Source organism: Pan troglodytes, chromosome 6 (genome assembly GCF_028858775.2).
Source record: "Pan troglodytes isolate AG18354 chromosome 6, NHGRI_mPanTro3-v2.0_pri, whole genome shotgun sequence".
NCBI lineage: Eukaryota > Metazoa > Chordata > Mammalia > Primates > Hominidae > Pan > Pan troglodytes.
The window spans coordinates 136,646,102-136,660,670 of NC_072404.2; the positions used below are offsets into that span (position 1 = coordinate 136,646,102).

The 14,569-nt window shown below is 37.3% G+C and overlaps 1 protein-coding gene across 6 annotated transcripts in view; it reads left to right on the plus strand.

Annotated features, from left to right (window-relative positions):
* The window catches only part of CPED1 (cadherin like and PC-esterase domain containing 1), a 315,315-nt gene that overhangs the window by 237,271 nt on the left and 63,475 nt on the right, over nt 1-14,569 (plus strand). For all 6 annotated transcript variants that reach the window (XR_010158959.1, XM_016945383.4, XM_016945388.3 and 3 more), the window contains one exon: nt 12,620-12,737. Coding sequence is in view for 5 of the 6 variants with exons in the window: in XM_016945383.4 (XP_016800872.2) it covers nt 12,620-12,737 (118 nt within the window). In the remaining variant the exon portion in view is untranslated. The remainder of the gene's footprint in view (nt 1-12,619; nt 12,738-14,569) is intronic.

Here is a 14,569-nt window from a genome sequence, read left to right on the forward strand (position 1 = left end):
TGTCATTATGATGTTAGCTGGTTATTTTGCCTGTTAATTGATGCAGTTTCTTCATAGCATCGATGGTCTTTACAATTTGGCATGTTTTTGCAGTGGCTGGTACCGGTTGTTTCTTTCCATGTTTAGTGCTTCCTTCAGGAGCTCCTGTAAGGCAGACCTGGTGGTGACAAAATCTCTCAGCATTTGCTTGTCTATAAAGGATTTTATTTCTCCTTCACTTATGAAGCTCAGTTTGACTGGATATGAAATTCTGGGTTGAAAATTCTTTTCTTTAAGAATGTTGAATATTGGCCCCCACTCTCTTCTGGCTTTATAGGGTTTCTGCCGAGAGATCCACTGTTAGTCTGATGGGCTTCCTTCCCTTTGTGGGTAACCTGACCTTTCTCTCTGGCTGCCCTTAACATTTTTTCCTTCATTTCAACCTTGGTGAATCTAACAATTATGTGTCTTGGGGTTGCTCTTCTTGAGGAGTATCTTTTTGGTGATCTCTGTATTTCCTGAATTTGAATGTTGGCCTGCCTTGCTAGGTTGGGGAAATTCTCCTGGATAATATCCTGAAGAGTGTTTTCCAATTTGGTTCCATTCTCCCCATCACTTTCAGGTACACCAATCAAACGTAGATTTGGTCTTTTCACATAGTCCCATATTTCTTGGAGGCTTTGTTCATTTCTTTTTACTCTTTTTTTTCTAACCTTGTTTTCTCTCTTCATTTCATTCATTTGATCTTCAATCACTGATACCCTTCTTCTACTTCATCGAATTGGGTATTGAAGCTTGTGTATGCATCACGAAGTTCTCATGCCATGGTTTTCAGCTCCATCAGGTCATTTAAGGTCTTCTCTACACTGTTTATTCTAGTTAGCCATTCATCTAACCTTTTTTCAAGGTTTTTAGCTTCCTTGTGATGGGTTTGAACATGCTCCTTTAGCTTAGGGAAGTTTGTTATTACCGACCTTCTGACGCCTACTTCTGTCAACTCATTAAAGTCATTCTCCATCCAGCTTTGTTCCGTTGCTGATGAGGAACTGTGATCCTTTGGAGGAGAAGAGGTGCTCTGGTTTTTAGAATTTTCAGCTTTTCTGCTCTGGTTTTTCCCCATCATTATGGTTTTATCTACCTTTGGTCTTTGATGTTGGTAATCTACAGATGGGGTTTCGGTGTGGATGTCCTTTTTGTTGATGTTGGTGCTATTCGTTTCTGTTCGTTAGCTTTTCTTCTAACAATCAGGTCTCTTAGCTGCAGGTCTGTTGGAGTTTGCTAGAAGTCCACTCCAGATCCTGTTTGCCTGGGTGTCACCAGCCGAGGCTTGGTTGGAAATGCAGAAATCACCCGTTTTCTGCGTTGATCATGCTGGGAGCTGCAGACCGGAGCTGTTCCTGTTCGGCCATCTTGGAATGGATGTCCTCCACATCCATCTTTTCTAAGAATTACAAAATATTTGATTATCTGGATGTAGCATAAGTTATTTAACCAGTTTTGTATTGATGGACACTTGAGATGTGTTTAGTTTTGTGTTATTAATATTTTATGAAGTGCTCCAGTCAGTTTCCTTGTACATCTATCTTTGTGTACTTTGTAAAGTAGATTTGTAGGACGAAGTCTTAGCAGTATAATTGCTGGTTTAAATTTATATGCAATTATTTTTACAGATATTTCAAATGCCCTCCATAAAGGAGAAAAATCTCTCTTAATATTAATTTACATAAATTGCTCTCTTTTCTTCTTGAAAAACATTCAATTTTGAGATAAATGTGATATCTCAAGGGTGATTTTAGATAGATTATCATTAATTATTTATTGCTAATGTAAACATAAGCTAATTATTCTATAAATGTTTATTGTCTGATACTGTGAATCAGACAATAGCTACTCAGTATTTTATGGCTGATTGACTACAGTGCAAGGAGAGTTGTTAAATTTAAAGACCATGTAAACACAGAAAATAATTCATTCCTTCAGAACAAGATGCCAGTCTGTACAAGGAATCCATTTAGAAATTTCTCAAAAGGGAGAACCACAAACACAAAATTCTAGAGCTAAATAGATCATATGGGAATTATTTAGACAATTATTCTGTAGAGACTCAAAAACATTAGCGCCAGAATTATATTGGAGGTCATTCCAGTGCCCCAAATATCCATGCTAGCAGGAACCCAGCGTTGGCCATATAGGTCATGTTTACCCTTATGTTCTCCCCTTTTTTCTCTATTCCAGTGGCCCTTTCTCTGCAGCTGGGCCCCACACCTACATCCATCCATTTCTTCTCCTTCCATTGATTCTATATACTGACAATAGCTTCAATCAGAAGCCATGTTTTGAATGTTTATCACATGCTGAGGACTCTGACAAGTGCTAGAAACAGAAAGATTGTAACACACTTTCTGATCTGGGCTTACATCGTGGATGGATTTATACCAAAAACAGCCTCGGTGTGACTGTACCTGAAAAGACATAAAGCAATGCAAGTCCATTTTAAGGAACCAACTTTCAACTGCGATTGGTGTGGAGATGGAGTAAAGGTGAAAGAGAAAGTATTGATTAATTCACAGGAAGATTGAAATTAGACTATAAAACAAATGATTTGCTCTGCTTTTGGGAAAGTCAGCTATATATTAAGATGAAGTGGCAGAGGTCTAAAGTGAGATGAACCTCCATTTAAAACCTACCTCTCAGTAATTTAGCATTTCTATTTTCTTATTCCTAAAATGAAGATAGGAGTTGTTGTGAGAAAAATAAGATAATATGTGTAAATAACTTACATGCCAGGCATGTAATAAATGCTTTAAAAATACATCTATTTCAATTATCCTTATGCTCCAGTTTTATCCTTGAGGAGCTTGACAAATCTATACTAGTTGTGGTAAGTTGGAAGGCAGGTTAGAACTCCAAGTAGCAACTAATATCCTGAGATTTGCAAAATATTTTTGGAATAAACTTATAGCAGAACAGACAATTCATAATTGGCAGACTACTTAAGATTTGCCACAAAAATCAACTCAAAATGGATTAAAGACTCAAATGTAATCCCAGAAACTGTAAAAATACTAGAAGAAAACCTAGGGAAAGGTCTCCTGGACATTGGTTTAGGCAAACAATTTATGATTAAGACTTCAAAATCACAGGCAACTAAACCAAAAATAGACTAATAAGACTTAATTAAACTAGAAAGCTTCTGCACAGCAAAAGAAAATCAAGAGATAACTTGCTGAATGAGAGAAAATATTTGCAAACTATTCTCCTGATGGGGGACTAATATCTAGAATACACAAGGAACTCAAACAACAAGTGAAAAAGCAAATAATTCCATCAACAAGTGGGCAACTTATAGAAATAGACATTTCTCAAAAGAAGACATACAAATCGCCAATGGGTACATGAAAAAATGCTCGATATCACTAATCATCAGAGAAATGCAAATGAAAACCACAGTGAGATATTATCTAACTCCAGTCAGAATGACTATTATTAAAAAGACAAAAAAATAGATGTTGGCAAGGATGTGAAGAAAAGAGAACTCTTATACACTCTTGGTGGGAATATAAACTAGTACTGCTACTATGGACAATGATGTGGAGATTTCTCATACAAAAAAAATCCAAAATAGAATTACCATCCAATCCAGCAATTCCACTACTGGGTATCTAACCAGAAGAAAAAACATCCGTTTATCAAAGGGATACCTGCACTCATATGTTGCAGCACTATTCACAATAGCAAAGATATGAAATCAGCATAAGTGCCTATCAGTGGATGAATGGATAAAGAAAATGTGGAACATGGACCATTACTTGGCCATAAAAAATGAAATTACATTATTTGTAGCAACATCGATGGAACTGGAGGTTATTATCTTAAGACAAATAAACCAGGCACAAAAAGACAAATATTACATGTTCTCACTTACATGTGGGAGCTAAAACATTGATCACATGGTGGTAGAGAGGGAAAAGATAGATAACAGAGTCTGGAAAGAATGAGTGGGGGTAAGGAGGGAGGATGAAGACAAGTGGGTTAAAGGGTACAAACATACAGTAAGACAGAAGGAATCAATTCAATGTTTGATATCAGAGTAGGGTGACTACAGCTAACAAAAATGTATTATACTCAGATGATGGACAACTTAAATACCCTTACTTGGCCACTAAGCATTATATACCCATGTAAGAAAATTTCACATGTACCTCATAAATCTGTACAAATTTTTAAAATAGATTTGTTAATGTCTCCTTCCCAATTTGTGAATAGGATATTTTTAAAAGAATAAAAAAATAAAGAGACAAATGCTTATAGCCTAAATAGCATAAATGGCCATATTTGAATATCTCCTAAAGTTATGCTCTATATGATATATTTTCCATGATAAACATCTTCAGCATGAATCACAAACAACTCAGGATGTGTTATCTTGCTTCTCAGCATATGTCTAAGAAATCAGTCTTCTTGCCAAAAGGAGAAAAAAGTTTCAAAATCGAAATTATGAGTCTCATAGATTGATTTTCGTAGTAGAAATGAAATGAAGGTCCTTGTAATGGGAAACCATTAGAAATCTCAAAATCCAAATATTGCATGATTTTCACTTTACAGTACTTATATATGGCACCCAGGAAACTTCTCAGTTGACCATAATTAATTTATAAGAAAATTTGAAAATTTGAAATTTTATTTGTTTGTAGCAGGAGCTGATGAAACATTTTCTAATGATGGAAGCTAAAATTCCCTAACACAATATTTGTGCATCTTATACTAAGTTCATCTTTCAATGCAATTTAATTTTTCTCTTATTCTAAAATGTTTGTTTTTTTAGTTCACGTCCTAAAAAAAGAAATGTGAGTGCTTCAAAACAGACCTTGAGAATGAAATGCTTTCAGTTAACCTTATGGAAACATCAGAGAAAGCAGCACTGGACAAAGTAGAAGTTATTCAAGTCAAGCAGAGTATGGGGTGAAGACTGGATGGAGATTAGCCAAAGAGGAGCACCGCAGCCAAACTTTACCCTGAATGCAATGCAATCTCTTGAATTATTGCAAGCAACAAAGGGAGTTTAAAACTTTTGCATTTCAGGAAGATGACGTTAGCAACAACATGGAAAATAGACATATTGGTGGTCCATAGAACTGTAGCAGAGGAGACCCATTAAGAGGTCAAGGCAATTCCCATGATAAAAGAACATGAAGACACAGATCAAAATAGTATCCATTGAAATCAAGAAAAAAAGAAATCAAGAAGAGAAAGTTGATATGAATATTTGGTGATTGATTGGCTGCTAGGGGCAATGAAGAGAAGGGAAACTTGGAAAACTGAAATGTCTGGCTTGGGCACCGAATCTTCCAAGCTCAACAGTATTGAGGTTATTGGGGATGGAACAGATTTTGGAATGATTTTTAAAGTTCAATTTCAGCTGTTTGGTGAGTAACAGCAAACCTGACTAATAGTAGCTTAAATAAATAAGAGATATTTTCTTCTTATCCAATAAAAAGTCCAGAATTAGACATTTGCAGCAGATCAAGAACATCAGCACATATCAAAATGGTTTCAGAAGATCAAGAATGTCAGCATAGATCAAAATGGTTTCAGAAGATCAAGGATGTCAGCACTAAAGTCTCCACAAAGTTTTTGGCCTTTCTTCCATAATTTAAGATAGTTGTTGTTCTTCCAGCTATCAATTTCCTGTTTCACAAGCAGAGAAGAAGAAACAAGAGAGGAGAAAGGAACAGCCTCTGTACCAGAAAAACAGGCTTTCTCTGCAATTCTCTGCAAGTTTATACTTACATTTCACTGACCAGAAATGTGTCAGTGGCCACTCTTGGCTGTAAGAAAAACAGGGGAGACATGTTATTAGTGTTCTCTTTAGGAGAGCAAAACAAGGAAAAGTAAGATCAGAGTGGGTTTTGACTCAACCTATGATATCTGTCATAGTTATATTGAAATTGAGGTACGTCTGAGACATCCAAGGGAGATGTCCAGGAAACAGATGACTACGTGTCTGGAAGCCCTGAGAGTGGCCTAGACAGGGATCCAGTTTGGGAGTCGTGATCATTCAAGCTGTGGTTATGCCATGAAGATGAATGATATCTCCCAGAATGCAAAGTAAGAGCACTAAGGGCATGACTATAGAAAAGGTCAGACCTTAAGGGCTGGGTAACAGAAAGAATCTTCTTTGAGTTGGTATTTGGTAATAAGGAGTGTTAACAAAAGCAAAAGGTGAGCATTTCCAGAAGTAGAAGAGAATGAGATGAAAAATACAAGTGAAAGAAGCAAACCTTCACAGATGGAAGAAGATTTACTTTACTACAACATAAGAAGAGATATCTGGGCATGGTTGTCTTATTGTCAGATAGCACGAATTTGAGCAAATTACTGTCTAATGGGTTCTAATTTTTTATGAAGTAGAAGACAAGGTCATCTAATGAGACCAACAGAGATGTAGAAATGAGGGAGCTTAAGGAGAATGATGAAGGTTTGAAGTAGCCTTTGTGAAGAGTGGGGAAATGTTCCAACTAGGATAATAGAACCAAGATTTCCAGGCAGTACTGAGAGACCATCAGGAAATGTGTCTGGCATTTATCTTTACATTTGTGTGATTTTTGCCAGCGTCACTGACAGGTATGTAGAACGTTGGATGGAGATAGATTGGATTGTTCCAGGATTGGAGAGTTGCTGTGTACCATTAGTAAAATAAAAAAAGGAAGATGTGGATTGTTGAGGTATAGAAATGAACAGTATAGACACAAATTGAAAGAGTTAGGAATCATGGGAATGGAAGTTCTGCATGACTGCAGAAGAGGCAGGAATAAGGTAGAAGAAAAGTATATTTTATTTTGAGAAAAGGAATTAGAATTTAAAATTACAGATGGAGCATCCCTGGCTTGAATAAAATATTCTAGCATTTGTACAAAAATATTGTTGAATGAAATAGAATGAATCCATACAGACCTTTGATAGCAAATTGTGAAATGGAGAGAATGACAATGGCTAAGGTGTCCCATTGGTACGTGGAAGCATAATTAAGATGTTGATAGAAGATTGCCACAAGGAGGAGCCAGGTGAAATGAGCCACAGCAGAGGGTAACACAATGGAATAATGGTTTGAAAGAGGCAGTTGGAAGACAAGAAGAAGTAAACTTCCTGACTATGCAGGCAGCCTTCCCTGGAGATGGCTACAGAGAAAGAGGGCAAGTTGTCTTTTCCCACAAAGTTGCAGGGCAAGTTTTCTTTCCATTCCCCCTCACCTGTTTTCCCTGTGCCGGGATGGGTTTTGGGGAAGGTGAGGAGATGGAGGGAACATTGCGTGAAGCCTTTGAGATTTTAGAAGGGTTTGCTTACCATGGATGGGAGTAGCAGATCAGTGAAATTGGATTAGAGGAGAGATGAATAGCAGGCCTTGCATTTTGGTCCATGCATGAGGGTGCTAAAGATATGAGATGTGGTGGGATCTGCTAGTGTCCAGTCACATGGCCTTAGGCTTAGTAAGTGTTCGGGCTCAAGAGAACCAGCAGATGCCTTTGATCAGCAGTTCATCAGAACATTGGGGAAAATACATCATAAGATCTCAAATATATCTTACTTCAGGTGGGCTAAGAGTGAATTTTTCTCCCCAGGAATGTCAGTTCTTGTGGGGAAAGGAACAGCCCTAGTCTGGAAGGGAACTCCCTGCCTTCCCAGAGGGATTTGGCCATGCCAGAATCATCATGTTTTGAGAGATCATTACTAACTTACTGGAAATGGCAGTAGCCCAGGGAAAGGGGAGGAATTGGGTCTCTTTGGAAGGAGCTATGTGGAGGGAGTAATTGCATATTTTAAATTTTAGGTGGGCATTTAAAATTGTTTAGACAGAGAAGGGAAGAATTCTTTCATCTCAGAGAAATAATTCCATGGGGTCAATAGAAGTAGGTAAGATTTAAAGACACAGATCAGCTCAAATAGTCCAATTCAGTATTGCTTTAAAAATATAGCAATATCACATTTAAAATGAGAAATATTACTCATTCTTTTGTGGACAAATAATTCTGTAAGGAATGAAGTGGGTGTCCAGAGGAATAGATAATGAGAAACTGTGATCAGGCAGGAGGAAAAACCAAGAACATCATAATGATTCCGATTAGTTACTCTAGCACCTCATGAAAAGTTAAGTAAATTTTTTGAATTGTGTACTAAGCATATTTACTTTGCACACGTATGAACAAGAAAATTCATATTAAATATATTGTTGCACTCAATTGAGAACTATGACAATCTACTCTGGAGTTTGGAGCTTCCTTTTGAAGTCTCCAACAAAATGATTCACTCTAAGTGTGAAGATTTCTGGAGCTAATGCTGGTTTACAGAACTCTGCTAAATACTACATTTTCTGTGTCTATAGATCTGTGGCTCCAAGAGATGACACTTAAGACCAAAAAAGAGCTGTTAGCTGGGCACAGTAGCATATGCCTATAGTCCCAGCTACTTGGGAAACTGAGATGGGAGGACTGCTTGAGCCTGGGAGTTCGAAGCTGCAGTGAGCCATGATGGTACCAGTGTACTCCAGCCTGAGCGACAGAGGAAGGCTCTGTCTCAAAACAACAACAACAACAACAACAACAATACTGTTGTTTATTCTTTTTAGTAACTGATGTATTCAATATGCCTAAACCTGACCAAATTGCTGATCATCCCAGTGAAGAAAGAAATGAGAGACACTAATGAGAATTTTCCTTTTTTAAAATGTTATTACTGTGATTAATCACTTTTAAGGTCTAAAGAAATACTCAAAAAGATTCATGTGGCATTTAAATTATAAGTTTCAGAGACCCTTTGAGGAATAGAGAAATTTGGCTGCATCTTACGTTTCTATAGTGGCTTGACCAAGCAGGAGTTTGTTTTTCATAGTAAAAAGTGTAGAGGTAGCTCCACAGCATCACCAATACCCTAGGCTCATTCTGTTTTTTCTGCCTATGGTTGCTTCATGGCCACAAGATGGCTGCTCATTCTCAGGCTTACATTCATATTCTAAGCAGAAAGAGGAAACAGAGTGATCAAGAAAAAGTGGCATCAGGAAAGTAAAACTTTTCCAGACCTCCCTAGCTGGTGTTCACTTACATTTCTTTGACTAGAACTATGTCTCCTGACTCCTTTTAGCTATGAGAGACTGGGAAATCAACTTTTTTAATGCTGGGCACATTACTCCAACAAAATACGGGTTTTTCTGCTAAAAGGAAGAAAGGAGAATGGATATGGCATAGGTACCTAAGGCAGTCAACTCAGGACTTGAGCTCACCTAATGCAATTCTTTGCCTTCTCCTCTCTCCAGCCTTCACCATTTTGTAATGAGAAATCTAGATCAAGTGACTTAGTGTCACACAGCCGGTTCATGACACCGCTGGAACTAAAATTCACAAGTGAAACTCCCGGCACAGTGGTGCTCTTTCCTATGTATCTCACCATTGTCTTATTCCATAAAATGTACACAAAGCCTACCCTGCTGTACTGATAACCACCTTTTCTTCTCTTAACTCCCTCAGCTCTGTCAACCAGTCTCTGGACTTGGGTCTGCATTTGGCCATATGCTTTGGCTCATTCAACTTTCAGGGTAACATTGGCCACAGCTCAGAAGCTGATTAGCTTTCACTCCAGTGAGCTGCCCTGGCTCTCTAAGATAGTGAACACTTTAATGGAAAGGCTTAGGATATGTAAACTGCAAACAAAGATTAACTACTAAGGGGAAATTCAATAGGAAGCACAGAATGCCATAGGATATTCTTTGGCCTAAACTATAGAAAAAAGGGTATGGTTCGAAATTTCATTTACCTCAAAATCTACTGTCCTCTTACTCTCTGCTTTGGTCTGTCCTTTGAGATATTGCTATTATTCTAGTCTTACCTTAAAACTTACTGGCGTCACTGTTTACTTAGAACCAACAGGGCTGACTGACCAACTGTCAAAGAACAGGTACCCAGTGGGAACCTCCATATGAAGGGAGAGACAGCACCATATTTGATAACAATTCAAACACAAAAACATGAGGTTCTAGGTAGCAGGAGTGGTCACTTGCCCAGGACAAGCCCTCAGCACACAAGTAGCAATATGTCTTTCTGAATGATAGATACTTGCCAATTACATGTAGCGCTTCAACAAAGAAATCGGTTAGGACTTTGGTTATCTGTGATCTAGACTCTGTTTCTAATGCCCTTTGGATGAGTAGTGGCACATGATCACACACACACACACACACACATCACAGAAATCTCAAAACAAACAAGAATTTTCAGGAAAAGTTTAATCTAAATCCAAACTTTAAAAAATGTTGAAACATTATTTGCATGGGTATATATATGCTAAAATATATTTTTATTAATAAATTGAACACAACATCTCAGTCTGAAGTACCCAAGTTTAGATGACTTTATAGCATATAGAACTATAAACAGATAAATACTTTGCATTTAAAAGTAACGTCCAACATGGTACCTCCTAGAATGAAGGAACAGCCAAGTCTCCAGCTGAGGTGGTGAAAGTTGTTTATAATATTTCAAACTAAGATTGAGTTTCACAAGTACTAGAAAAATAACATTCTCCCTAAATAAAAAGTAAAGCATTCTAGATAGAGCTAAAGCCTCCTTGACATCCACTGCCAGTCCAGGATTACATTCTACAGGTAACTACCGTCATCCAGATTTCCTTTTATTCTCTTAACAGAGACATACCTGTTCCCACAAAATCAATATTTAGTACATTGTTGATTGAGTGAACACACACGTACATGTGTGTATTTCAGATAGCATGAATTGTTCTATAACTTTTGGATATTTTCTTACCCATATGTCTTGAAAATATCTCCATGTTACTTAGTCCATTTAGATTTATCCTTATACATACCCCTTACGTTTTTCTAGAGTAGACCCAGAAGGCTCCAGGGTTGTAGAGCCTCTGCACTTTTTATTTTGGTATAAACTGCTCTCCAAAGCAACTGAACTAACTTGCACTCCCATCAGCAATGTATAATGGTAACTGCTTCTCATTGCTCCCTCTAACATTTGATATAAAAATATTTTTGCAAAATGAATCATGACACTTTTTTCTGGCCTTATAAAAGATCCAGTCTCCACTAAAAATAAATGGTTGGATAGATATCACACACATACACGGGTATACTAACAAGTATCATTTATAGATGTTTATTTAGACTACATCTCCCCACATTATAATAAACTTTGTGGTTTTTTATTGCTTTATTATAATAAGCATTTTAATACAAATCATTTTTCTAATTTTAGTCAGTATCTTAAACTCCATGCTTAGTCATAAATTAAGAAATGAAAATATGTACACTGAATCAATATTTTAAATTCACTCACCCCCACCATTCCTCCTGTTCCTTAATATCCTGGACCCTGGGAATCTGAGGTTAGGAGAGTTGAGAATATGAGAGAATGTAACCATAAATTGCTGATTAGAACCAGAGTTACACAGCAAAGAAGAGGTCAAATCCACTGTTTCTCTCCATTGTTGAGAATTTCTCATATAATGAGGGACACAATAAAGTCTAACTTTTTATGCATTCAATAAATGTTTACTGTTTGTTGTATGATAAGTACTGGTTCCATATGTGAGTGGAATAATTATTTGTTCCCATGGCACATTCAGTATAGTAGAAAAGACCCAGACAAATAATAAACAAACTAACAAACAGTTATCAAACGGTGAAGAGCATAAAGGAAACAAAGGGGGTGCTGACATGAATAAAAGTAGGGAGACGTAATTGTGCTAGACTTTCAGGAAGACCTTGCTGAGACCTAAAATATAAGATGTCTCCATGCAAAATTAGGGGGAAAGCAATCCCAATCTAGACGATAGGCTTTTAACACGCCCTAAATTGTGATAGACTGAGAGAACCCAGTGAGAAGAGTGGCAGTGGAACCACATGAAGTAGGATAGAAGGACATAGGACAGGTACAGGGCCAACAGCTTTGCAGAATAAGCTAAGAGAAAATGAGACTGGTCCAGCCTGCGGGTGCAGCTCAGTGGATGGGGCAGAGGAAGGAGAAGGAGAGAAGTTTCAGAGACGCAATACACTATCGTTCTGTTCTACATCTGTCAGACTATTGAAAACATTGCTTAGTATAGCACATGCCTCTATAATGATATTCAGTGCAGTGAAATGTTACCCACTGTTGTAAATATAAGAATGTGCTTTGAATAAAATACATGCATCTGATTCCACTCTGGTGTATCATGAATTCTTAATAAAAGTTGGTTAAAATGAAATTCATCTGTTAAATTAAATTCTCTCCAAATAGTTCCCATTTCCCTTCTCACATTAACCGTCTTTTCCACTTGCTGTATTGTCCTCTATTATAGTTTGTTTTGTTTTTAATGAGTTGACACATATATTTTTAAAGTAAAACTTGCATTCATTTTTTAATTGGCAGAACAATGACATGAATATCAATGTCAAAATAAAGATTAAATTGTTATCTACTTCTAGCACAAACAACTATTAATAAGCTAGCAGGGGAAAGATAAGGAATATTTGCTCCCTTTTATCCATAAAGGTTATTTGCCACATAAAGTCTTATTTTTTAGATTTTATTATTATGGGTCAAGTTAATTAATACAACAACTAATATCTATTATTTTAATGCAGGATTGTGGTTTGCTGATTCATCCGGAGGAAACCTGTGGGTTACAGCCTATTTCTTCTGACTACATTGAAGCCATTTTACAGTCTGAACTAAAAAGATGTCCATCTGGGGACATGAAAGGTGACTATCACATTGGATATCACTTCTCTAAAAAAAGAATAATTTGGTATAGATAAGTGTATGCTTATTTAAACTATCCTTTTATAAAAAAACAAGGGCATTACTTTTTATTGACTATGAACTATAAAGCTATAATTAATGTAAGTGCATTGTTTTAATATTTGAAATACTTTGATTAATCAATTATTTTCTTCTCCCCTTTTTGCCCAGTTAATCCATATTCATCTGCAGATATGTTACCCATGTTACACTTGCCAGAGAGCCTTCCTTGAGCCTCTGATTTGTTTCTTTATTATATAGTTGATAGCACTCAGTAATTTTCTTCCATAGCAGTTACCACAATTATTTAAATGACCAAGTATTGAATTAATTGTTTAATGTCAGTTTTCCCAGGATGTCAGCTTCATGAGGGCAGAGAGCCTGACTAGTTTGCATTATACTAATTCATTTGGCACCATAATTTGTACATAGTAGTTAGAAAATAAATATCTGGTGTGAACCAAAGAACTGCAAAGTATGCAAGTTCAGTTTTAAATTATTTCTTTTCACTAAAAAAAAGTTAGGGGGCATGATCACTAGTATCCCTCATGTATCGGTCATTTATAGAGGCAAGAAAATTGTGACATCAAATTTAATTACTGTGTTAAATCCTGCCTAAGCACTGAGCAGAACTGGAATGAGATACATCTTTGGTGCCACTCTCAACATTCCCTATTTCTCTCCTTCCCCAGCAATCTTCTTTCAGTGGAGATGTTGGGGTCAAGCCAAAGTTGGGACTAAAAATGCCTTCAAAGCCGTTAGAGGAACAGAGAGCATCTTCTCCAAGTTTCCTGGTTACTGCTCTGTCCTCCTGACCCCAAGTCTCCCTTCCTCTAAAAAGTCTGAAAAAACACTCAGGAGCTTTTCTACCCTTGCCATGAACTTCACACCACAGCTTGAATGGGAAATGAGTTTCCCAAATGGGCAGGACAAATTGCAATTTGGCATGCACAGTTAACAAACGTGGGCATGTCACCATTCTTGAACATGTGTTCTAAATAATAAATTACAGTCAGGGAATAGAGAGGGATTTACCCATTATGGTGTGTCAGGTGGTGTGATTTGTGATTCTCTGCTAAATGAGATATATATTCTTCCATACAAAGGACACACTGATATGTCCAGTTAAATATTTTTTATCAGATGACAATTTATGAGAAATCATAAAACAGTTGTATTCCTCCTACTGGACAAAGACAAAAGTTCTTCAACAAAAAGTTCAAGGTACATTACTGGGATTCTTCAAGAAGTGGCAGCTTGTTCTGTTTGCTAAATGTACGCTAACTTATGTTGGGCTTTGTGCCTGGACATTGTGGGTGAGGCCGCCATAGAACAGTGGCCTTCTGGTACTTAAGGAGCTAGGCCTCCTTAGAGAAGGCCCCAAATTGACTCACAAATCAAGTGCACGCTCCTTAGCCTGAAAATTTGAAGCCTCCATAATCTGGCCCATTTCTATATTTCCAGCCTCCTCCCAGCCTCTTTGCCTCTCTTTATGTTGACGGTGCCCCTTTAGAACTTCAGGTTTTTGTCCACACTGTTCCCTGTACCTACAAGTCCTCTTCCCATCTTTGCCCAGCTTCTGATGCTGGAAGTCCTCTCCGGGAAGCCTTTTTTCACCACCAGATTCCCAGCTTAGCTTCTTCCCAGTGCATCCTGGGCACATCTCTACAACAGCTCTTACCATATTATGTTAAGTATTTACATGTTTCTCACTTAGTCTCCAAAATGAAATGATGTTCCTTACGAAGAGGAGGAAGTGGCACAGGGCCATTCATAGGGTGAAGCCAGTAAAG